This window comes from Macaca nemestrina, chromosome 20, assembly GCF_043159975.1.
Source record: "Macaca nemestrina isolate mMacNem1 chromosome 20, mMacNem.hap1, whole genome shotgun sequence".
Classification (NCBI taxonomy): domain Eukaryota; kingdom Metazoa; phylum Chordata; class Mammalia; order Primates; family Cercopithecidae; genus Macaca; species Macaca nemestrina.
In genome coordinates, this window is record NC_092144.1 from 11,477,037 (window position 1) to 11,503,486 (window position 26,450).

Genomic DNA, 26,450 nt, shown 5'->3' on the forward strand with positions numbered 1-26,450 from the left:
AGACTCCGGCGCACGCCCCCGGTCTCATTTGTTGTTGTGGTAACGACCGTTGGAACTCTCTGGCTCTATGAACTCTCGGCTCTGAGAGGCTCCAGGTTTCTCCGCCAGAGCTCCTGTCGCTCTGTCACCTGCGCTGTGTTCCTCTCTAGTCGCAGGAGCCCTGGGGAATAAAGTTGGGAGCTCAGGCATGGTGAGTGTGTGGGGCCAGGCATCCTGAGGCGGGGGCGAAGGGCTGGTTAGAACCGGCTGTGGCAGGTCCCGGGCCTCCCCGCGGCGACTCCGGGGTCTGTGGGGCTGGGCCGGCATCCCTGACCCGGGGCATCCTGTCTCGTCCCTGCACAGCGACTGCGGCCCCGGCCCCGGTCCCGGAGACCCCTTTGGGCAACTCCGAGCCCTCAGCCGCGGGTCTCCTCAGATTGTGCTGGGCCTTGGGGAGGATCATGGGGGGAATCCCGTCTCGGGTGTGGGGTTCTTGCGTCAGAAAAGCGGTGGTCTGTGGGGTCCCCAGTCGTCTTTTCTCCTCTTAAAAGTTAAAATGGCAGGGCGCGGTGGCTCACGCCTGTAATCCCAGCACTTTGGGAGGCGAAGGCAGGTGGGTCACCTGAGGTCAGGAGTTCGAGACCAACCTGACTAACATGGAGAAACCCCCGCCTCTACTAAAAATACAAAATTAGCCGGGCGTGGTGGCGTGTGCCTGTAATCCCAGCTACTCGGCAGGCTGAGGCAGAATCGCTTGGACCCGGGAGGTGGAGGTTGCGGTGAGCCGAGATCACACCACTGCACTCCAGCCTGGGCAACAAGAGTGAAACTCCACCTCAAAAAAAAAAAAAAAAAAAAAAAGAAAAAAAAGAGGCACTGATAAAAATTCAAGAGTTTATGCAAATGGGAATTCATGAATGAGAAGCGCGCAGTCATGGTGTGTGGTTTGTTACCAGAAACGTGGAAATATTGCAGTTGAGTTGGATTTCAGTGCCCTCAGGTAGGACTTTAGTGCACTGCGCACACTTCAGTCCGATTACTTAAGGTTTCTCCCGCTGCCCACATGGACTGGTTTCCCCCTCCATTTTCCAAATCTGTGGTCTGCAGGGTCTCACATCTTCCCCGCTATGACCCCAGCCTAACTCTTTAAAGGCCTGCGGTAGCATCTTACATTTTCAGTTCCCTTCTCATATTTCCAAACATTAACTTCCCTTCTCCAATTCACAGTATTATCAACTATTTGTCCTTTTTTTTTTTTTTTTTAAGATGGAGCCTCAGTCACCCAGGCTGAAGTGCAATGGTGCCATCTCGGTCGCAGCAATCTCTGCCTTCTGGCTTCAAGCGATTCTCTTGCTTCAGCCTCCCAGGGTAGCTGGGATTACAGGCGTCCACCACCATGCCCGGCTAATTTTTGTATTCTTAGTAGAGACAGGGTTTCACCAGGTTGGCCAGGCTGGTCTCGAACTCCTGACCTGAAGTGATCCACCCAGCTCGGCCTCCCAAAGTGCTGGGATTACAGGCGTGAGCCAGCTGTCCGGCCTATCTGTTCTATATTGTACAATATATTCATCCTTTCCTTCAAACAGATGAAGCATTTTAATGGTTTCTTAATTTTTTTTTTTAACAGAACCACGGGTGACTTTTAAAAATATTTCTGTTTCTGAACATTTCACATAAGAGGAAAGTAGAAAATAACATCTTGACACTCCAGTGAAAAAAAACCCTTGTTCCTTTCCTCATGTTATCTTTCCTTAGGGCACAAACACCTGCTCCAAATATCTTGCACTTGAGGTTTTGTTACCTGAAAGAAGGTTGTGAGTGTGAGCTGTCCAGGTCCTTGGCATTTTGAACAAATAATTGAACAAAACGCACTAACAAAGTAACTAACGAAACACAGGAAGGAAGCAACGACAGAAAAGCAGAGATTTATTAAAGGGAGAAAGCACTCCAAGATGGGAGTGGGCCCAGCAAGTGGCTCAAGGACTCAGTTACAAAGTTTTCTAGGTTGTAAGTACTCCTTTTGAGGTCCCTTTCGGCTACCCCTTCTCTTGACGTAGGATTTAGTCCTGGATGAAGGATTTGGTCCGTGGCTAATTAAAGGCTGAGGTTAATTGATGCCCTATGCAGATACACTTTTCCTTTCCATCTGAGAAGGTGGAAGGGGAAGGGTTGTAAGGAGAGAGTAGTCTTTGATCCCATGGGTGAGATGGGATTTTTCCTTTTGGTTTAGCTTTTGGAAGTTGGCATTAATTGGCTTTAGGTTCCCTGCCCCCAGACCCAGGTGTTTTCCTTTTGATCCAGCTTTGGGAAGTCAGCATTTATTGGCCTTAGATTCCCTGACCCCAGACTTTGGTGTTTTTCCTTGATTCAGCTTTAGGAACTCGGCACAAATTGGCCTTAAGTTCCCTGCCTCCAGACCCTATTCTCTTGCCTCAGTTCCCCTTTGGAAACTTTGTGGGGTGATGTGTCTTCAGGAGACCCCTCCTATCTTTCCCTGATGTTGGGGTTTAGAACTGCCCGGGGCTACCCCAACATGCCCACACTTGCCATGTCTCTAGGAGGGTTTAGAGAGTATCACCCTTGGGGCCACTCTTCCCACAAGTTAGCGTGTGGTGTGGGGGTGGGGCCTCCAAAGAGAGCCACTGAATTTTCCGGGGTGAAAGGAGATGACTGGTACACTCTTCATCTAGTTAGCCAACTCCTTGCCGTGCTCAGCTTTTCTCCTCCAACTCCAGTTTCTGTTACTTTGAAACGTGGCTAGTCAGCCAATTGGATGGTGCTATTGAAGGAAAAGAGAAATGATTCCTGTCGTCTGGATTCTCTCAGACTAGTGAATGAGGAATATGATTCCACAGGACAATGAAAACCCACCCCAACAGGGTGAAGCAAATCAAAATGTATGTGGGGTACACAGTGCGGTGGGGAATGATACAATACAGTGTTGACGAGAAACCGTCATTGAGCACATCAGTGAGCAGGATGGCAGTAGGATTTTGACAACTACAAGTGTCATATACCCACCAGTTTTGTTTGTTTTTGTTTTTTGTTTGTTTGTTTTGAGACAGGATTTCGCTCTTGTTGCCCAGGCTGGTGTGCAGTGGCTCGATCTCGGCCCACTGCCGCCTCTGCCTCCTGGGTTCAAGCAACTCTCCTGCCTCAGCCTGCTAAGTAGCTGGGATTACAGGTGCCGGCTAATATTTGTATTAGTAGAGACAGGGTTTCACCATGTTGGCCAGGCTTGTCTCGAACTCCTGACCTCAGATAATCCACCCGCCTTGGCCTCCCAGAGTGCTGGGATTACATGCATGATCCCAACCTGTAATCCCACACCTGGCCCACCAGTCTTATTTATTTACTGAGATGGAGTCTCACTCTGTTGCCCAGGCTGGAGTGCAATGGTGTGATCTTGGCTCACTGCTATCTCCGTCTCCCGGGTTCAAGTGATTCTCCTGCCCCAGCCTCCCAAGTAGCTGGGATTGCAGGTGCCTGCCACCACACCTGGATAATTTTGTATTTTAGTAGAGATGGGGTTTCACCATGTTGGTCAGGCTGTTCTCGAACTCCTGACCTCAGGTGATCCACCTGCCTTGACCTCCCAAAGTGCTGGGATTACAGGTGCAAGCCACTGTGCTCGGCCTATACCCACCAGTCTTATACAGAAGAGTTTCACTGCCCTAAAAATCCCTTTTGCTTCATGTAGTCATCACACTCCCCTCCCTCTCTTCTACTAACCCCTTAATCCCTTTGCACAACTGATGATTTTATAGCCTCTAGAGTTTTGCCTTGTCCAGAATGTCATGTACTTGGAATCATGTTATAAGTAGCCATTTCGACCTCTTCGTTTCATGTAAAAATACGCATTTAAAGTATCTTTGTGTCTTTGTGGCTTGATAACAGATTTATTATGTCTTTGTTTTACAAAATTTTAAAGAGATGGGATCTCACTATGTGTTGCCCAGTGTGGTGGGCGGATCATGAAGTCAGGAGATCAAGACCATCCTGGCTAGCACGATGAAACCTCGTCTCTACTAAAAAAAAAAAAAAAAATACAAAAAATTAGCCGGGCGTGATAGTGGGTGCCTGTAGTCCCAGCTACTCAGGAGGCTGAGGCAGGAGAATAGCGTGAACCCGGGAGGCGGAGCTTGCAGTGAGTGGAGATTGCGCCACTGCACTCCAGCCTGGGTGACAGGGCGAGACTCTGTCTCAAAAAAATAAATAAATAAAAATAAAAGTAAATAAATAATAAAATAAAAAATAAAAATTACATTTGGCCAGGCATGGTGACTCATTCCTGTGATCTCAGCACTTCGGGATTTACCCTATACCTATTTGGGCACACAAATCCTATAGCTGGAGGTAACCCCCTTAGGGAGTGAGGAGAATCATGGAAGTTAGGAGTGGTAATTTATTACATATGTAGATAATAATAATGTCTTGTGTATATTAGGTTAAATAGTATAAATATTGTAATTGCTAGATTTACATAAATTGATAGGTTTAGGATTGTGAAAGAAGGATTAGATGTTAAAATTGTGATTATTCAATTTGTTGTGAGCAATTGCTGAATAGGCCAAGATATTTCAGAGTTGTTTGGTTAAGGCCCCCTTAACCAATCTCCCATAGTGTTGCAATCTCCCATAGTATGCTTAAGTCTGTTGATGGGTACTCTTGAAATAAAATGGAGATTGGTGCTAGTTTTTGTCATGTAAGGAGAATTACACTTGATATTAGTTAGACCCCTTGCATTACTTCAGAAGTAAAAGGGGGATAGTCCTAATTTTATCAACAGTGCTATGATAATTATAAGGGATACTGTTTGGTTTAGGGCTTTTGTGATTGTTCATTGTCTGGAGTGTATCATACTGTTGTTGATAACTACTAGGATCTCCTTGGATTAGAGATGCTGTTGCTTATGTAAGGAACTACTTTGGTGGTGACTTCTGTGGAACAGGCACTTTTTCAGTTAGAATGGGGATAATGGCTAGCGTATTTCTAACCTCATTCAGATTAGGAGCCAATGTGAGTCCATTATTGTAGTCAGAGTCTCTGTGAAAATAGTATAAAAAGAATAGTGAGGAGATGTAGGGGATGAATTTGAATGGGAAGGATATAAACCAGCATTTTCAAGGTATGGGCTGGGTAGCTTATTTAACTGACCCTACTGTAGGATATGGTGTCCTTGGTACCATGGAGAATCTGGAATTCTCAGGAATGACTTCAGTTCCTACAGTTCTAGTAATAAGAAGGTTTAAACCTCCATAATTTGTTCTATTAAAGTAACCATTTTATCATACATATTTTTTATGTTTGTGGTGGGATACTAGATATTAGGATGGGCATTGAGATATATCATACACACAGGGCTCGTGTCTGGGGTAAACGGTTTTTTCACAGAAGATGCATAAGTTGGGCGTTTGGTCGGTGGGGACCCATGCGGGTTCAACATGTGTATCAAGAAGTGTTATTTCTGTTTGGGGCCCATCTACCCTGGCCATGGCATGATGTTCTTCTGCAACAATTGCAAGGTGTTCAGGTTTTGTAAATCTACATGTCATAAAAACTTTAAAAAGAAGTGCAATCCTCACAAGGTTAGGTGGACGAAAGCATTCCGGAAAGCAACCAGTAAAGAGCTTACAGTGGAAAATTCATTTGAATTTGAGAAACATAGAAATGAACCTATCAAATACCAGCAAGAGCTATGGAATAAAACTGTTGATGCAATGAAGAGAGTTGAAGAGATCAAACAGAAATGGCAAGCTGAATTTATAATAAACTGATTGAAGAAAAATAAAGAGCTACAGAAAGCTCAGGATATCAAAGAAGTCAAGCAAAACATCCATCTTATCCTAGCTCCTTTTGCAGGCAAAGGGAAGCAGCTGGAAGAGAAAATGGTACAGCATTTACAACAGGATGTGGACATGGAATATGCTTCTTAAAAATCTCTGTAACCATTTCTTTATGTACATTTGAAAAAGCCCCTTGGAGAATTAGAACTGCTAAATTCTTAGTTTATTTTTTATATAAGGTCACTTAAATGAAAAGTGATTAAAATATATTTTTCCTACATTGCTATCTACAAAACATCAGATATTACGGATATTAGATTGCATCTCAGTGTTAAATATTCACGGATAGATGTACTTATGTAAAATCATGAAAATTCTACTTATAACTATAGAAGTGAATTGTGGACATAACATGGTTATACCATTTGGATAATGGCACTTGGCAGCATTTATATAATAACTAATGGCAAAAATTCATGGCTAGTGATGTATAAAATAAAATATTATTTGGAGTAAAATATTTATGTAAAGTTATAGAAGGGAAATACAACAAGGACCTAACAATTTGTATGACAATGTCAAATATTATTTTGATTTTAGTATTTCCTGTTTGGGTTTATTTGCATCTTAGAAGAGCATAATGGCATTGTTTGATGAAGCCTCATGCTGCACTGTTTTGACCTGGTTTAATCATTCTGATAGGTAGTTGTGGATATTGGGGATGAGAACTGAATAATCTTTGCCTGGAATGGCACTGCACTCTAGAATTTCCACTTTGGAGAATACTCAGTTCTAACTTGTGATTCCTGGTAGAACAAACTTTATTTTTCTAGACTAGCAATGATCTAGAAGCAGAGGAATCTCATTGCCTTTTAAAATCTATTATGTGGTTTTCTTTTAAAAAGTTCTTGTCGCCAGGCATGATGGCTCATGCCTGTAATTCCAGCACTTTGGGAGGCCGAGGAGAGCAGATCACAAGGTCAGGAGTTCGAGACCATCCTGGCTAACACGGTGAAACCTTGTCGCTACTAAAAATACAAAAAATTAGCCAGGCATGGTGGCACGTGCCTGTAGTCCCAGCTACTTGGGAGGCTGAGCCAGGAGAATCGCTTGAACCCAGGAGGTGGAGATTGCAGTGAGCCGAGATGGCACCACTGCACTCCAGCCTGGGCAACAGAGTGAGACTCAGTCTCAAAAAAAAAACAAAGAACAAAAAAACAAACTCTTGTTTTTGAAAAGTAGAATTTAGGGGAAAACATCTGTTCATTCTTTGCATGTAAAACCAATTTAAAAGTAAAAAAAAAAAAAAACACATAAGTGATTATACCAAAATCATGGGTATGATACCTGAATTCATAAGAATAAAATTGTTTTTCTTTTTTTTTCTTTTGAGACAGAGTCTTGCTCTGTTGCCCAGGCTGGGCATGCAGTGGCGTGATCTCAGCTCAGTGCAACCTCTGCCTCCCGGGTTCAAGCAGTTCTCATGCCTTGGCCTCTCAAGCAGCTGGAATTACAGGCACGCGCCACGACGCCTGGCTAAGTTTTGTATTTTTAGTAGAGACAGGGTTTCACCATGTTGCCCAGGTTGGTCTCGAACTCCTGACCTCAAGTCATCCGCTCACCTCGGCCTCCCAAAGTGCTGGGATTATAGGCATGAGCCACTGCGCCCAGCCTAAAATTGTTTTTTTTTTTGTTTGTTTGTTTGTTTGTTTTTTTGTTTTTTTTTTTTTTGAGACGGAGTCTCACTCTGTCACCCAGGCTGGAGTACAGTGGCCGGATCTCAGCTCACTGCAAGCTCTGTCTCCCAGGTTTATGCCATTCTCCTGCCTCAGCCTCCTGAGTAGCTGGGACTACAGGCGCCCGCCACCTCGCCCGGCTAGTTTTTTTGTATTTTTTAGTAGAGACGGGGTTTCACCGTGTTAGCCAGGATGGTCTCGATCTCCTGACCTCGTGATCCGCCCGTCTCGGCCTCCCAAAGTGCTGGGATTACAGGCTTGAGCCACCGCGCCCGGCTAAAATTGTTAATATAAGTGTTTTAGTAACAAAATTGTGTATATTTCTAGTGTGACTATATCATGTAATGCTCCTAGTAAAATAGTAGTATTTAGGGCGTTTATTATATTAATATTAGTGTATTCTGCAATGAAAAATAGGGATAGTAGACATTGAAGACCAAGATTAGTTCTGATTTGCCTTCTTCTAAGTGGACTGGGGCTCAGTTAGTTTCCACTAGCATTGAAATGAATCCTACTATGGCCAGGGGTTGTGATGATAAAATTATCCAAATTCTTGTGTGATAAGAGTTGATAAAGGAAATGACCCACTTATCAAGAAAACTGATAGAAAAGGAATGGCTAAGGCAACTGTTTTTTTTTGTTTTTGTTTTTGTTTTTGTTTTGAGATAAGAGTCTCCCCCAGGCTGGAGTGCAATGGGGTAATCTTGGCTCACTGCAACCTCTGCCTCCTGGGTTCAAGTGATTCTATTGCCTCAGCCCCCTGAGTAGCTGGGATTACAGGTGTGTGCCACCATGCCCAGCTAATTTTTTGTATTTTTAGTAGAGATGGGGTTTCACCATGTTGGTCAGACTGGTCTCGAACTCCTGACCTGGTGATCCGCCCGCCTCGGCCTCCCAAAGTGCTGGGATTACAGGCATGAGCCACCGCGCCCAGCCTAAGGCAACTTATGGGATCGTCTGGGCTACTGCTTGGAGTGTGCCAATTAGTGCGTATTTTGAATTGGATATTCATCCTGATCATAAAATGCAGTAGATGGCTAAACTTGATGGGCTACAATAAATAATACTCCTGTATTTATATTAAGAAATGGGGGTTAGGGAGGGATTCATATGCAAGGGTCAGGGCGAGGTAGGTGTGATGGTATAAAGGAGGATGGATGGATGGCATTAGTGGTTGTAATGGTTCTGTTTTTTGTTGTTGTTGTTGTTTTTGTTTTTTTTTGAGATGGAGTTTCGCTCTTGTTGCCCAGGCTGGAGTGCAATGGCGCGATCTGAGCTCACCACAACCTCTGCCTTCCAGGTTCAAGCTGTTTGAGATGCTTGTTTCCCAGTGCTGTAAAGAAATAGCATTTGAACATAAATTAAATTTTTTTAGTAAGGCCATTTTAATACTTTCTGCAGAAAGGGTACATTTGTTAGCAGTTTTGTTACTAGAGTATACTGAACAAAGGAGATAGGGTTATTTATAACCTGATGTGTCCACCTTACTGCTGTGTTTGGTTTCCACTGGCTGGAACGGGACCTCATATTTTGTATTTGTTCTGATTGGCTAAATAACTTAGAACTTTTTAAGAGAGGCAAAGACAGGGGAGAATAAAGGAAGAAGTAACTTGTGGAATGTTGAGAAAGGTACAAACACCTTTAAGGAAGAGGAACAGGCTATGACTTAATGTTTGCTCGGACCAGTATAAGCATGCCAGGGCAAATATTTAGGCTAAATTGTGGGAGTTAAGAATATAAAGTATATTGATTTTTGCTTATTACGGTGAGTAGATATTTAAGAACGTTAGTATAAGTTTTTGAATAAATTTTGCTTTTAAGATAAGTTATAATTTATTTATTTATTTTTTATTTTATTTTTTTTTTTGAGATGGAGTCTGGCTCTGTCGCCCGGGCTGGAGTGCAGTGGCCGGATCTCAGCTCACTGCAAGCTCCGCCCCCGGGGTTTATGCCATTCTCCTGCCTCAGCCTCCCGAGTAGCTGGGACTACAGGCGCCCGCCGCCTCGCCCGGCTAGTTTTTTTTTTTTGTATTTTTTAGTAGAGACGGGGTTTCACCGTGTTCGCCAGGATGGTCTCGATCTCCTGACCTAGTGATCCTCCCAAAGTGCTGGGATTACAGGCTTGAGCCACCGCGCCCGGCATAATTTATTTTTAATTAGATAGGGAGGAAAGTTTTTGAAGAGGAACCTCTACTTTAGTTTTTACAAAACGATTCTCCTGCTCAGTCCCCCCCGTAGCTGGGATTACAGGCATGTGCCACCACGCATGGCTACTTTTGTATTTTTAGTAGAGATGGGGTTTCCCCATGTTGGTCAGTGTGGTCTCGAACTCCTTACTTCAGATGATCTGCCCACCTCGGCCTCCCAAAGTGCTGGGATTACAGACATTAGCCACCATGCCCAGCCTGTAGTGGTTCTTTTTTTTTTTTTTTTTTTGAGACGGAGTCTCGCTCTGTCGCCCAGGCTGGAGTGCAGTGGCCAGATCTCCGCTCACTGCAAGCTCCGCCTCCCGGGTTCGCGCAATTCTCCTGCCTCAGCCTCCCGAGCAGCTGCGACTACAGGCGCCCGCCACCTCGCCTGGCTAGTTTTTTTGTATTTTTAGTAGAGACGGGGTTTCACCGTGTTAGCCAGGATGGTCTCAATCTCCTGACCTCGTGATCCGCCCGTCTCGGCCTCCCAAAGTGCTGGGATTACAGGCTTGAGCCACCGCGCCCGGCCTTGTAGTGGTTCTTTAATGAGCAGCTTTATTGCTTTGGCAAAGGGTTGGAATAATCCATATGAGCCTATGATGTTAGGTCCCTTGCAGAGTTGTATGTAACCTCAACTATTCATTCAACAAATGTTAAGAATACTATAGTGAGAATGGTGGGAATAAGTAGGAGAAGGTTAATGATAAACTTACTGTTAAGAAGAAGGATTAGTTTACTTTGACTAGTACGTCTTAGTCAAAATCATTTTGAGGTTATATTGCGCTGTGAGGTCACCTCAACTAAAATTTTTAGTTCACTGGATAAAATGTTAATACCTGTTAAGTTAGGCTAATTATTAGATATGTGGACTAATAAATTTAAGTTCCATAGAATCTTCTCATCATATTTAAGTATTCTTCCTCTTCACAGATAGGTCAATTGCACTGATAAAAAGTAAGAGATAGCTAAACCCTCATATGACCAGTCTTACAAGTCTCTGTTTCACGAACAAATGATTATGCTACGCTTGTACAGTCAAGGTAATGGGGCCACTAAACATGTCACTGAGCAGAAAGTGCCAGTTTTTGGTGATGTTTTTGGTAAACAGGCAGGGTTTGGTTTTGCTGAATTCCTTTTACTTTTTAAAATCTTTCCTTAGTGCTTGCCTGTGTTGGCTTAACAATTTGGAGAAAATAATTAGCTTGTAGGTTTGATTAGTTATATTGAGTTGTTAACTGTCAGTGGATGGTAACTATGCACTTTAATACACATTTTATTTATTTATTTTTGAGACGAAGTTTTCACTCTTGTTGCCCAGGCTGGAGTGCAGTGGTGCCATCGTGGCTCACTGTAACCTCTGCCTCCTGGGTTCAAGCAATTCTCCTGCCTCAGCCTCCCAAGCAGCTGGGATTATAGGCATGCGCCACCATGCCCAGCTAATTTTGTATTTTCACTAGAGACAGGGTTTCACTGGGTGGGTCAGGCTGGTCTCGAACTCTTAACCTCAGGTGATCTGCTTGCCTCGGCCTCCCAAAGTGCCGGGATTACAGGTGTGAGACACTGTGCCCAACCCTTATACATATTTTATAGTAGGTTGTAGAAGTTCCCTTGTATTCCTGATTTCTATTTTGAAGGAGTGTTGAGGTTTGTCACTTTTTTTTTTTTTTTTGCATGTGTTTGGATTGTGGTTTTTGACATTGATTCTGTAACTGTCGTGCATTGTATAAGTTGATTTTTAGAAATGTTAAGCAGTGTTGCTTCCACGAATTAAATCCCACTTTATCATGGGGTACAGATGTTGTCATATATGGGTGGATTCTCTTTGCAAGTGTATTGTTGAGGCTTTGTGTGTTAACATTTAAAGAGATATTAATGTATAGTATTATAGTCTAGCATTATAATATGCATATATATATACATATGTATATACATGCACAAATGAAGTATATATAGTATATAGTTATGATAGATAACTGGTAAATATTATATATAACTTGTAATGTTGTATATAGCTGTTTTATATATAAATGGCATTATGGTAAACAGCTTAATGTAATATGCCATTATAGTATACTAAATTTATATAGTTTTAGTCTCCAATGTATAGTGGGTTTCAATTCTATGTCAGCCTGCAGAATTATTCAAATACCCCATTCTCATCCTCCCATGGGAACAAAGGATAATCTTACCCTCTTGATGCTACAGTGTGCCATTCAAAAATATTCATGATCATGGATTTAGGAAAGATTCTATGATGTGACAACACAAGCACTAGGAACAAAGAAAAAATGTGTAATTTAGACTGCATTGAAATTTTAAACTTGTGTTTCAAAGGACACCATACCAGCAAGACATTGAAAAGCATATGGCCATACCAGCCTGAATGCACCTAATCTTTTTTGATCTCAGTTCCTACCAGGATTGGGTCTGGTTATTACTTGTATGAGAGTAATACTGGGAATACCGTGTGCTGTACATTTTAAAAAAAGAAAAGGGGCCAAGTGCATTTGCTTATACTTGTAATCCCAGCACTTTGGGAGGCTGAGGCGGGTGGATTGCTTGAGCTCAGCAATCGTAGTTCAAGACCAGCCTCAAGAACATGGTAAAACCCTATCTCTACCAAAAATACAAACAATTACCTGGGGGTGGTGGTACACACCTTTGGTCCCAGCTACTTATGAGGCTGAGGTAGGAGGATCGTTTGAGCCTGAAAGGTGGAAGTTGCAGTAAGCTGAGATGATGCCACTACACTCCACCCTGGGTGACAGAGTGAGACTCTGTCTCAAAACAAGGAAGATAAACTTTTTCTTTTTTTTTTTGAGACGCAGTTTTGCTCTTGTTGCCCAGGCTGGAGTGCAATGGTGCAATCTTGGCTCACCGCAACCTCTACTTCCCGTGTTCAAGTGATTCTCCTGCCTCAGCCTCCCGAGTAGCTGGGATTACAGACATGCGCCACCATGCCCAGCTAATTTTGTATTTTTATTTTTTTTTTATTTTTTTTTTTATTTGAGACGGAGTCTCGCTCTGTCACCCAGGCTGGAATGCTGTGGCCGGATCTCAGCTCACTGCAAGCTCCGCCTCCCGGGTTCCCGCCATTCTCCTGCCTCAGCCTCCCGAGTAGCCGGGACTACAGGCGCCCGCCACCTCGCCCGGCTAGTTTTTTTTTGTATTTTTTAGTAGAGACGGGGTTTCACCGTGTTAGCCAGGATGGTCTCGATCTCCTGACCTTGTGATCCGCCCGTCTCGGCCTCCCAAAGTGAATTTTGTATTTTTAGTAGATACTAAATACTATTTTTAGTATCTACTAAAAATACAAAATTATACTGTGTTGGTCAGGCTGGTCTCGAACTCCCAACCTCAGGTGATCTGCCCGCCCAGGCCTCCCAAAGTGCTGGGATTACAGGCGTGAGCCACCATGCCCAGTCAAGGAAGAGAAACTTGATGAATTATCATGGGTTGAGGAAATGGAATTTGATTGAGTATCAAGTTTTGGGGGCATTCTCCCTGAACTCCCTTAGAAGGATTTTTGATGTAACTGGGCTCTGCATGAGAAGGACAAAATGGGTCAAGAAGAGGGCCTGAGCAGCCTGACTCACCTTTGGTCAAGGAAGGAAGGAGTCCGTAAGACTCCCGCAGCTGGCTCTTTTTAGGAATGACAATCCCTAAATATATGGTTCCCTCATTATATTCCAAAATACCTGCTTTCCCTCCCTAAAGGACATCTTCAATTATGGATCCACCCTGACATATTTGAAAGAGTTGCAGGATTTTAATCGTTTTTTATTTTCCCACAGAGCCATATATGACTGTATTTAAAATTTTATTATGTTGGCTGGGTACATTGGCTCACGTCTGTAATCCCAGCACTTTGGGAGGCCGCGGTGGGTAGATGACGAGGTCAGGAGATTGAGACCATCCTGGCTAACACGGCAAAACCCCATCACTACTAAAATACAAAAAAAAAATTAGTCGGGCGTGTGATGGGCACCTGTAGTCCCAGGTACTCAGGAGGCTGAGGCAGGAGAATGGGCGTGAACCTGGGAGGCAGAGCTTGCAGTGAGCTGAGATCGTGCCATTGCACTCCAGCCTGGGCAACAAGAGCAAAACTCCATCTCAATAAAACAAAACAAAAAAATCCACAAAAATTAGCCGGGTGTGGTGGTGGGCACCTATAATCCCAGCTACTCAGGAGGCTGAGGCAGGACAATTGCTTGAAACCAGGAGGCTGAGGTTGCACTGAGCCAAGATTGCGCCATTGCACTCCAGCCTGGGTGACAGAGCAAGACTCTGACTCAAAAAAAATAAGTACACCTAATAATTCCTGATGTTAAGCACCTTTTCATGTGTGTTGTGGTCATTTGGATGTATCTTGGAGAAATGTTATTGGAATACATTGGCTATCTTTTTTTTTTTTTTTTGAGATGGAGTCTCACTCTCTTGACCCATCTGGAGTGCAATGGCATGATCTTGGCTCACTGCAACCTCCGCCTCCCAAGGGGCTGGGATTACAGGTGTCTACCACCACCCGCAGCTAATTTTTGTGTTTTTAGTGTAGTCGGGGTTTCAGCATGTTGCCAGACTGGTCTCGAACTACCGACCTCCAGTGATCTGCCCGCCTTGCCCTCCCAAAGACCTGGGATTACAGCTGTGAGCCACTGCACCCAGCCCATTGCCTATGTTTTGGTCAAGTAGTTTTACACTTAGGACAGTAATTTATTTGTTTATTATTTTTTTTTAGATGGAGTCTCGTTCTGTCACCAGGCTAGAGTGCAGTGACCCGATCTCGGCTCATTGCAACCTCCGCCTCCCAGGTTCAAGCAATTCTTTTGCCTCAGCCTCCTGAATAGCTGGGACTACAGGTGTGCGCCACCATGCCCAGCTAATTTTTGTATTTTTAATAGAGACAGGGTTTCACTGTGTTAGCCAGGATGGTCTCGATCTCCTGACCTCGTGAGCCACCTGCCTTGGCCTCCCAAAGTGAATTTATTATTTTTAATTACTATAAAGTAAAATTACATTTTACTAGCTTAAGCAATTTTAAGTGTACAATTAATTTACTTAGACAACTCTGTATAACTTATCTATGATGAATCATACTCTGTTTTGTGTGTGTGTGTGTGTGTGTGTGTGTGTGTGTGTGTGTGACTGCCATTGTGTAATTTCCATAGCATCGTGAATTTTCATGCATAAAGCATGGGACAGGGTGTTATTTTCTAAGATTAAATCATATTTCATTGTATTTAGATGCCTACCACATTTTTGTATGCATACAACCATCAGTGGACATGTGGATGGATCCAGCTCTTGGCCATTGTCAACAGTGGTTTTCAAATATGTCTCCATGACCTGGTTTTCTATTTTTTTTTTTTTTTTATTCGGTATAAACGGACCTACAAGTCAGCCACTGGAAGATATGGTAATTTTGTTTGTTTTTGAGACTGAGTCTCACTCTGTCACCCAGGCTGCAGTGCAGTGGCGCAATCTTGGCTCACTGCAGCCTCTGCCTCTCAGATTCCAGCGATTCTCCTGCCTCAGCCTCCCAAGTAGCTGGGATTACAGGTGTGCGCCACGACACCTGGCTAATTTTTGTATTTTTAGTAGAGACAGGATTTTGCCATTTTTGCCAGGCTGGTCCCAAATCCCTGACCTCAGGTGATCTGCCCTGCTCGGCCTCCCAAAGTGCTGGGATTATAGGCATGAGCCACCTTTCCTGGCCGTAATTTTGTTATTTTTAAAGGCACTATCATACTATTTTCCAGAAAGGCTGAACCATTAATAATCCTTGAGACAGAGCACATGTTTGCCTTCTCCCTCTGTGAATGGTGGCCTCTCATAAGCAAAAGTTTGTTTTGTTTTATTTTGTTTTTGTTTTCAGACAGAGTCTCGCTCTGCCTCCATGCTAGAGTACATAGAGTGGCACGATCTCAGCTCACTGAACCTCCACCTCCTGGGTTCAAGTGATTCTCGTGCCTCAGTCTCCCAAGTAGCTGGCATTAGAGGTATGTTCTACCACACCCAGCTAATTTTCTTATTTTTAGTAGAGACGGGTTTCACCATGTTGCCCAGGCTGGTCTCAAACTCCTGGTTTCAAGTGATTTGCCCACCTCAGCCTCCAATAGTGCTGGGATTATAGGCGTGAGCCACCACACCTGTTCACACAAACATTTTTATGTTTGATAAATATTTGCCTTTTTGTTACGATTGGGCACCCTGGGGTTTTACTTCTCAACCTTGTTGACATTCAGCTATGAGCAATTTGGTTACAATTTAGGCTTTACTACCCAAGCAGAGATCCCCAGAATCGCTTCTTCTCATGCGTTCGGTTTTTTGTTTTTGTTTTTGTTTTCGTTTTTTTTAGCTATTTATAACTGTCTTATTAGTTAGATTGATGGACCCCTCACAAAATCCAGTTGTTTGTTTCTGTCATTGGTATTTAGAACAAAATCTACTTCCTAGATATCATCAAATTTTAAACTTGGGAACAGACATTTTCAAGGATACACAGCCTCAAGACTCCTTATGTTAACTTTTTTCTGCATGCGAATTCACAGGACTTGGTTACAGCAGGCACTACAGACCCACACTACAAACAGACATTAGGGGCAGCCCAGACAGCACACCTTTTTATGTGGATTCACCGGAAACTCACACATTTTCCTGTTCTGCTGTTGCTTTACCCCGTGGTTAAATTGTAGCATCAGAATTGCTTTATGGAAGAAAGTGAGTATAGGCAGAGAGTAAGAGGTCTGATGTCCAAGTAATGAAATCTTTGGAGTCCACAACATTGTGAGAACTTCTTAGGAATAGGGTATAGATGTCCAATGTTATCAGTCTCACCCATCCTTCTCTACACATGTGGGATGTTTCAGGACTCAATGACCTTTGAGGATGTGGCTGTGAACTTCACTCCAGAAGAGTGGGCTTTGCTGGATCCTTCCCAAAAGAATCTCTACCAAGAAGTGATGCAAGAAACCTTAAGGAACCTGGCCTCTATAGGTAAGGGTGACAACATTACTCACTCAGTGAATTAGAGAAGTGTTTCTCATTCATCAGTTCTGTTGAGTAATTTGGAATATGGACAGGCAATACTTTGATGAATAAATGAGGAATGGTTGCAGTGTATCATAAACATAGAATCAAATAATTATTTCATAATTTTATACTAATTCAGGCCTGTGTATCTGTGTCTGTATTTTAGGGAAGAAATGGAAAGACCAGAACATTGAAAATGAATACAAAAATCCCAGGAGCAACCAAAGGTAATCTGCACTCACAAGACAAAGCACTGTCTCTAGAAAATTTTAGAATGGGAGGAAATGTTAAAAAGAAGGAAACAAACAAAAAAGCTGAGTTCCATTGTATTTATTCTTAGAATATTTTCTCTAAAAACATGCATTTATTTGTGACATAGGCATAAGCCATGGTGTCCAGCCTATAATCAGCCCTTTGGGAGGGGGAGGTTCAGACCAGAGTATTGCATGAGCCCAGGAGTCAGGCTACACTGAGCCATGATGACATCATTGGACTGTACCCTGGGCAACAGGGCAAGATTCTCACTCAGAAACAAAATTAAAAGACAAAGAGGTTTTGTATTTGTACAGTAGTTTACATGGAAATAGTATTAAGCCCCATATCTATTTTTTGATAATAGATATGGCTGGGCCATCTTGTAGACCATGTGGTCCATTCATGTTCATACAATTCAGACAGAGTAGAAAACCTACACTTTGCTGGATCATGTTAAAAATGCAAGTGTAAGACTTGTGAATGAATATAAAGATCACTGATAAACCCATTAAGTGTGCTTTTCATTTTTCACAGAGGTCTTATGGAAGAGAGACTATTTGAAAGTGAAGGTCATCAGCGTGGAGAAGTTTTGACCCAGGTTCTGGATGACATGCTGAAGAAGAAAACTGGAGTAGCATCATGTGAAAGGAATGTGTGTGAGGTCGGCATAGGTCATTTATCCCTTAATAAGCACACCAGAACTGACACTGGACACAAGCCATATGAGTATCAGGAATATGGACAGAAGCTATATAAATGTACATACTGTAAGAAGGCCTTCAGCTACCTCCCCTACTTTCGCAGACATGTAATTGCACACACTGGAGAAAAACTCTATGAATGTAAGGATTCTGGGAAGGCATTTAGTTTTTCCACTTCTTTTCATAGACATAAAAGAGCTCACTCTGGAGGGAATCCCTATGAATGTAAACAATCTGGAAAACCCTTCGGATGCACCTCAGAACTTCAAATGCATGCAAGGACTCACAGTGTAGAGAAACCTTACAAATGTAAGAAACGTGAAAAAGCATTTAATAATGTATCTTCCTTTCAAATACATGAAAGAATGCACAGAGGAGGGAAGCATCATGCATGTAAGGGTTCTGGGAAGACATACCGTTTTTTTGGTTTCTATCACAGACGTAGAATGCTTCACGCTGGCGGGAAATTTTATGGATGTAAGAAATGTGGGAAAGCCTTTATTAGTTTATGTGCCTTTCGATACCATCAAAGGACTCACACTAAAGAGAAATCCAATGCACGTAAACAATGTGGGAAAGCCTATATTTCTTCCATTTCTTTTCGATATCATCAATTGAGTCACACTGGAGTGAAACACTACAAGTGTAAGCAGTGTGGCAAAGGCTTCAGTTTGCCCAATTCCATTCGATGTCATGAAATGACTCACACTGGAGAGAAACCCTATAAATGTAAGCAATGTGGGAAAGCTTTCAGATGTGCCTCAAGCCTCCAGATACATGGAAGGACTCACACTGGGGAGAGACCCTATGAATGTAAACAGTGTGGTAAAGTCTGTCGTTATTGGAGTGGCCTTCGAGTACATGAACTAACTCACATTGGAAAAAAGCCTTATGAATGTAAGGAATGTGGGAAATCATTCTATAGTTTCGGTTTCCTTCTAAATCATAAAAGGATCCACACTAGGGAGAAACCTTATGAATGCAAGGAATGTGGGAAAGCATTTGGTAATCCCATATCCTTTCAAAAACATGAAAGGAGTCACAGAAAAGAGAAGCCTTATGAATGTAAGGAATGTGGGAAGGTATTCAGTTTTTCTAGTTCCCTTCAGAGACATGAAAGGACACACACTGAAAAACCCTATGAATGTAAACAACGTGGGAAAGGATCTTTTTGTAGAAGCTGTCCTAGGCACATGAAGATACACACTGGAGAGATACTTCATAAACGTAAGATTCGTGGACAAGTCTTTCATTCTCCCAGTTCATTTCAAACACGTGAAAGATCTCACACTAGAGAAAAATGCTATAAATGCAAGCAATGTGGAAAACCCTTCATTTATTTCAATGCCTTTCAACATCATCAAAGGAGCCACACTGGAGAGAACCCCTATGAGTGTAAGCAATGTGGGAAAGCCTATATTTCTTCCACTGCTTTTCAGTGTCATGAATTGAGTCACACTGGAGCAAAACGCTATAAGTGTAAGCAATGTGGCAAAGGCTTCAATTTGCCCAGTTCCATTCGATATCATGAAATGACTCACACTGGAGAGAAACCCTATGAATGTAAGCAATGTGGGAGAGCTTTCAGATCTGCCTCGCACCTTCGAACACATGGAAGGACTCACAGTGGGGAGAAACCCTATGAATGTAAACAGTGTGGTAAAGTCTGTCGTTACTGGAGTGGCCTTCGAATACATGAATTAACTCATATTGGAAAAAAGCCTTATGAATTTAAGAACTGTGGGAAATCATTCTATAGTTCCAATTTCTTTCAAAATCATAAAAGGGTCCACACTAGAGTGAAGACATATGAATGCAGGGAATGTGGGAAAGCATTTGATAATCCTACATCCTTTCAAAAGCATGAAGGGAGTCACAGAAAAGAGAAGCCTTATGAATGTAAGGAATGTGGGAAGGTATTTGGTTTTTCCAGTTCCCTTCGGAGACATGAAAGGACACACATAGGTAAAAAACGCTATGAACATAAACAACGTGGCAAAGGATTTTCTCATCTTAGAAGCTTTTCTAGACACATGAATACTGGAGAGAGATCCCATAAATCTAAGATATGTGGAAAAGTCTTTCATTCTCCCAGTTCATTTCAAGCACGTGAAAAATCTCACACTAGAGAGAAACGCTATAAATGCAAGCAATGTAGGAAAGCCTTCATTTATTTCAGTGCCTTTCAACGTCATCAAGGGAGTCACACCGGAAAGAAGCCCCATGAATGTAAGCAATGTGGGAAAGCCTATGTTTCTCCCATTTCTTTTCGATATCATCAGTTGAGTCACACTGGAGCGAAACGCTATGAGTGTAAGCAATGTGGCAAAGGCTTTAATTTACCCAGTTCTATTCGATATCATGAAATGACTCACACTGGAGAGAAACCCTATGAGTGTAAGCAATGTGGGAAATCTTTCAGATGTGCCTCAAGCCTCCGAATACATGGAAGGACTCACACTGGGGAGAAACCCTATGAATGTAAACAGTGTGGTAAAGTCTATCGTTATTGGAGTAGCCTTCGAATACATGAACTAACTCATACTGGAAAAAAGCCTTATGAATGTAAGGAATGTGGGAAATCATTCTATAGTTCCGGTTCCTTTCTACATCATAAAAAGAAACTACACTAGGGAGAAGCCTTATGAATGTAAGGAATGTGAGAAGGTATTTAGTTTTTCTTGTTCCCTTTGTAGACATGAAAGGACACACACTGGCGAAAAGCCCTATGAATAAACAACGTGGGAAAGGATTTTTCATATCTTCCATGGAGCTTTGAATGCATGAAAAGATACACTACAGAGAAACGCTAAATGTAAGGGGTGTATACAACCATTTAGTAATTTCTCTTCCTTACTTATACATGGAAGGATGCACACTGGAGAGAAGCCATATGAATGTAAGAATTGTGGGAAAGCCTTCACATCTGCCAAGAACCTTCAAAATGGTGGAAGGACAGACACCAGAGAGAAACCATGTGAATGCAAGCAATGTGGCAAAGCTTTCATTTGTTCCGGTTCGTGTCAGCGACATGAAGAGATACATTCTGTTAATATGCATTCAATTATCCCCATTCCTTTGAAACATAGAAAAAGAGTAGGGAAAGGACCTGTGAGATAATTTATTTCTGAGTTGAGAAGAGCTACCAGTGAATGGACAATTAAATCTGGATGTATTTAGATATTTAGATGGTTCTGATACAATTCATCTATAGCCAATCTTTTTTTTTTTAATTTTTTCATTTTTTAGATGGAGTCTTGCTCTGTTGCCCATGCTGGGGTGCAGTGGCATGATTTCAGCTCACTGCAACATCTGCCTCCCGGGTTCAAGCAATTCTGCCTCAGCCTCCCAAGTAGCTGGGATTACAGGCAACCGCCATCACACCTGGCTAATTTTAGAGATGGGGTTTCACCATGTTGGCCAGGCTGGTCTCAAACTCCTGATCTCAAGTGATCCACCCACCTCGGCTTCCCAAAGTGCTGGAATTATAGGTGTGAGCCACTGTACCCTGCCACTTACAGCCAATCTTAATGAGATTTCATAGGCACAGACAGGGAAGGTGTCAGTCACATATTAGAGGCACCACACAGGGAGAGCAGTGTGTGGCCACCTGCTTCAGCCCATTTTTTCTGATTCTCTTGCTTGCAAATTAAGAGTATTCTCCAAATCCTTGACTTTCCTTTTCTCAGAGTCGTAGTTCTCCAGAGATGTTGCCAGATGATTCACATTAAAGGTACATTTCCAGTTGGCTTTTTTATTTCAAATATTAGTAAATGATCACCAGAGAACTAATTCAAACTGTCATGGTTGGAAATACTCTGATGGTCAACTCCCTAATCTATAGAGTGAGTTAAGGTCTATACTCTTTTGCAAGCATTGTTCTAGTGGCAGTGACCCTGTTCATGATTCAGCCTGACATTTACTATGCTTCCCTGAAAACCAACTAGATGGGAGCTTGTTTCTCTCCTGCATTGTGTAGTGACTGGTGCCACCCAGGACTTTCATGTGAGAAAAAGCACCTTGCTCTTAATCTGGGAATTTTGAGTGTTTTTTGTAATGCCTCAGTTTATTCTTATTTATGGTTGATTATATGTGATTAAGAACACTTGCTATTTATGTCTGATCCCACAAAATCAGCACTCACTTTATTTGCAAAGCACCAAATTTTATGTAAGAGGTGTAGTAATTGGGAATGTGAACCTAAGTTATAAGTTACATTCTTTCTCTTTATTTACATGTCTCCCTTTCTATAGGCCTCTTCCCCCGCCGCCCCCGCACCTTTTTGAGACAGTCTCTGTCACTAGACAGTCTCTGTGCACCAGACTTATTGCACAGTGGTGCAATCTCAGCTCACTGCAACCTCCGACTCCCTGGTTCAAGCAATTCTCCTGCCTCAGCCTCCTGAGTAGCTGGGATTACAGGCATGTACCACCACGCCCAGCTAATTTTTGTATATTTAGTAGAGAAAAGGTTTCACCATGTTGGCCAGGAGGGTCTCGATCTCCTGACCTCATGATCTGCCCACCTTGGCCTCCCAAAGTGCTGGGCTTACAGGTGTAAGCCACCGTGCCTGGCCTCTACAGGCCTCTTAAACCTTTTACTCAAATCAGACCCTGGTCAAAGTAATACAAAAAAGTTAAATACAAAAATTGTGGTAACTCCAAAAGGTGGAATGTAACTCATTGAGAACTACTCCAATAAGTAAACTCAGGTGTTAAACACGTACAGGAAGGAGACCTGTTGCCACTGGTGAATTGTTCATAGCTTTCACTCTCCTCATGGGTATTCATTTTTAAAGAAAGTCTCCCTCTGTCACCCAGATTGGAGTGCAGTGGTGCAATCATAGCTCACTGTAGCCTTGAACTCTTGGGCTCCTCCAGCCTCAGCCTTCTGAGTAGCTGGGACCACAGGTGCTCACAACCACACTTGGCTAATTTTTGTATTATTGGAAGAGATGAGGTTTTGCCATGTGACCCAGGCTGGTCTTGAACTCCTGTGCTCAAGCAGTCTTCCTGTTGTGGCCTCCAAAAGTGCTGGGATTATAGGTGTGAAGCATTGTGCCTGGCCCTGCCAGCCTCTTCAGTAGTTGGAAGTACAGGTACAGGCCACCTCGGCCAGCTAATTTTTTAAATTATTTAAAAATTTGTCTTTTAATAGCTTTTGTAGACAGTCTTACTCTGTCACACAGGCTGGTGTGCAGTGGCGGGATCATGGCTCACTGCAGCCTTGACCTCCCTGGGCTCAGGTGATCTTCCTATCTCAGTCTCCCAAGTGGCTAGGACTACAGGCATGTGACACCATACCCAGATAATGTTTGTATTTTTTGTAGAGATGGGGTTTTACCTTGTTCAGGCTGGTCTTGAACTCTGGGTTGTTAGCAATCCTCCCACCTTGGCATCCTGTAGTGCTGGAATTACAGGCTTGAGCCATGGCACTTGGCCTCACAGGTAGTTGTTGAAAGGCCTGGCCTGCCAACGGTTCGAGTGGCCTCTCCCCCCACCCATCCACTGTCCCTCCCTTCGGGTACCACTGTCAATTTGCAGGGGGTAACAGAGGCTAAGGCCAGTATGGAGGCTGCAGAAGGAGGGAAATGGAGCTCCCATGGGTGCTTCCTGGGCAGCCCAACCTATTCTGCAAGTGGCCTCCAGCTGCTCGGAGTAGCTCCAGAAGTGTGGATTCTGATAAGCTGCAGAGCCCTGAAAAGCAGGAGACTCATGTGCAGATGCCCTTGGCAGGGTGCTGTCCCTTCTGTGGTTGGACCCCTGGAGCCTGGGGCCATATTCAGGAACAGTGTTTTGGTTCTGACATGCAGAGGGTCCCTGGGGTCAGACGGTTATCTGTATATATGAAGAAAATCTGTGAAGGTCAGGTTCAGAGACAGAATTGTTTGGACCTCACCTGGAGAAACCATTTATGAAGTTGACTGTTTAGCTCAGAAGCTTAAGAGTGTCACCTGGTAAGAGTTTCCTGCTGGTGAATGTGAAGGTCTGGAAGGAGGGAGCGTTTCCACACTGTGAGGAGGGGATGGGGGCTATGAGAGAAAGCCTTGGCCATGTCTCATCCCCAGTTGCCGCCCCCTGAAGAACACTTGCCTCTCCCTCCTGGTCCAATCATGCCTGGCCTGATCTTGGTTCCCCTCGGGCTCTGAGGTGACAAGATTGCTCCGCTGGACACTGAGTCTGGAATTCCCAGTACACACTAGTAACCCCAATGGAGACCAAAGGAGCAGGAACAACCCTTTGAGTAAGGAAAAAGATAGTGCCCTGTCTAAAAATCGGGATCAAATTTCACTAAAATGAAAATATCCAATGACCAAGTTGCAGGGAGGGAGCTGGCCCTTAGATTGTAGCTAGAACCCCTCCCGCTCTGCAGGTCCAGTTACCCAGGGCTTCTACTGTCACTTATGGATGAGGGAATGGGGGCCTGGACCCCTGTCCAATCAGGAGCACTGGGGCGGGGCCCTGCCAACTGTCCATCCTGGGAAGATGGGGATGCATTCCCGCTCTTACCTTGGTGACCCTGCCACTGAGGTTGGGATCCAGTCTTTCCCGCTGTGAAAGGGAGCAGGTCCCTACGCCACAACTTCTGTCGTTTTGTCGCCTGCATTGTGACCTGCACTAGTCACGGGAGCCCTAGAGAAGAAGCCAGGACACCTGGAAGCCTGGAAATGGTGAGTGTTCGGGGCCAGCTACCTGAGACCTGGCAGGGGCTGGTTGGAAACGGCCGGAACCGGCTGTGACAGGATCCCAGGTCCCCTGCAGGCAACTTGGGGGTTTGGGACCCAAGTTCTGGCACAGCTCGGCCACAAGGTGGGGTTGGTCCAGCAGCCGGGACCCTGGCCGTCCCGTCCCGTCCCTGCCTGGCGACTGCGGCCCCAGAGCCCTCTCTGGGCAGCTCCGCACCCGCAACCTCGCGTCTTCCCAGATTGTGCGGGGGCCACACTTGACATAAGGAGAGTTCTGCCTTGGGTGTAGGGTTCGTGTGGGAGAAACTGCGGTCCGTGGGGCCCCCAGTACTTTTTTTTCCTATTAAAAATTAAACTGGGCCGGGCACGGTGGCTCAGGCCTGTAATCCCAGCACTTTGGGAGGCTGAGGCGGGTGAATCACGAGGTCAGGAGATCCAGACCATCCTGGCTAACACGGTGAAACCCCGTCTCTACGATACAAAAAATTAGCCGGGTGTGGTGGCGGGCGCCTGTAGTCCCAGCTACTCGGGAGGCTGAGGCAGGAGAATGGCGTGAACCCGGGAGGTGGAGCTTGCAGTGAGCCGAGATCACACCACTGCACTCCAGCCTGGGCGACACAGCGAGACTCCGTCTCATTAAAAAAAAAAAAAAAAAAAAGGAGCTTCTGGGTTGCTGAACACATCGCAAGGCTGGGATGGTGGTACGCCCAGAGACAGCGGGGAGGCTCTATCCCCCACCTCCACATCTTGCTCTATCATTCTCATCATCTGGCTGTTCATCTATATCCTTTGTAATGTCCTTTATAATATATAGGTAAACAACAACAAAAAAAATTAAACGGAGGCACTGTTAAAAATTAAACAGTTTGAGCATATGGCAATTTATGAATGAGAATCACCCAGTCATGGTTTGTAGTTACCAGAAAAATTTAGAAGAATTGCATTTTAGTTGTATTTCGCTTCCTTAGGTAGAACCTTAGTGCACTTACAAACACTTCGGTCCAATTGCTGCTTTTGATTTCTTTACATTGCCCATGGGGACTGGTTTCTCCCTGCATTTTCCTCATGTATGGGATGCAGGGTCTCAAATCCTCAACCCTGTGACCCTAGCCTAACTCTTGCAGTAATGTTAGGAAAATTTCAATTTCTTTGCCAAATCTCCAAACATTAACTCTTTTTCTCCAATTCACAGTATTATCAACGATTTGTTCTTTATTATGGAGTAGAAACAACAGAGGTATCATAGTCAGACTCACTGCCTTGGAAAGACCTTTATCAAAACCAAAATCTGAAGTTCCTATTCAGCAGTACCCTATGGGGAATTGTTGGCTATGGTATACACTGTATTGTATTCAACTTCCTCTCAGAGTTTGTTTCTAATCTTTTTTTTTTTTTTTTTTTTTTTTTGAGACGGAGTTTCACTCTTGTTGCCCAAGCTGGAGTGCAGTGGCATGATCTCGGCTCACCGCAACTTCTGCCTCCCAGGTTCAAGCAATTCTCTTTCCTCAGCCTCCCGAGCAGCTGGGATTACAGGTATGCACCACCACGTACAGCTAATTTTGTATTTTCAGTAGACACGGGGTTTCTCCATGTTGAGGCTGGTTTCGAACTCCTAACCTCAGGTGATCTGCCCACCTTGGCCTCCCAAAGTGCTGGGATTACAGGCGTGAGCCACCGTGCCCGGCTGTTTCTAATCTTTTTTTAAAGTAATTTTTTTGTTAACTAATGTCATAAATAAAAACATTCTAATCACAAATACATTTTTTTGTTATTGTTTTAAGAGAATGGGCTTTGCGGGCCAGGCGCGGTGGCTCACGCCTCTAATCCCAGCACTTTTGGAGGCCGAGGCAGGTGGATCGGGAGTTCGAGACCAGGCTGACGAACATGGAGAAACCCCGTTTCTATTAAAAATACAAAATTAGGCCAGGTGCAGTGGCTCACACCTGTAATCCCAGCACTTTGGGAGGCCAAGGTGGGCAGATCATGAGGTCAGGAGATCAAGACCATCCTGGCTAACACGGTGAAACCCTGTCTCTACTAAAAATTACAAAAACTTAGCCAGGAGTGGTGGCGGGCACCTGTAGTCC

At 43.8% G+C, this 26,450-nt stretch overlaps 2 protein-coding genes and 1 pseudogene across 2 annotated transcripts in view; 2 read left to right on the forward strand and 1 right to left on the reverse strand.

Moving 5' to 3' along the window:
* On the forward strand, positions 1-24,749 carry LOC105469483 (zinc finger protein 433-like). Its single transcript, XM_071087546.1, has 4 exons — positions 1-190; positions 16,560-16,686; positions 16,889-16,949; positions 17,512-24,749. Exons 1-4 carry the CDS (start codon positions 188-190, stop codon positions 20,309-20,311), a joined length of 2,991 nt encoding a protein of 996 aa, XP_070943647.1. The 5' UTR covers positions 1-187; the 3' UTR covers positions 20,312-24,749.
* LOC105486901 (zinc finger protein 823) overlaps positions 1-26,450 on the reverse strand; it is a 317,208-nt gene that overhangs the window by 279,220 nt on the left and 11,538 nt on the right. The window lies entirely within an intron of this gene.
* On the forward strand, positions 4,235-6,743 carry LOC105469419 (probable ribosome biogenesis protein RLP24 pseudogene; annotated as a pseudogene).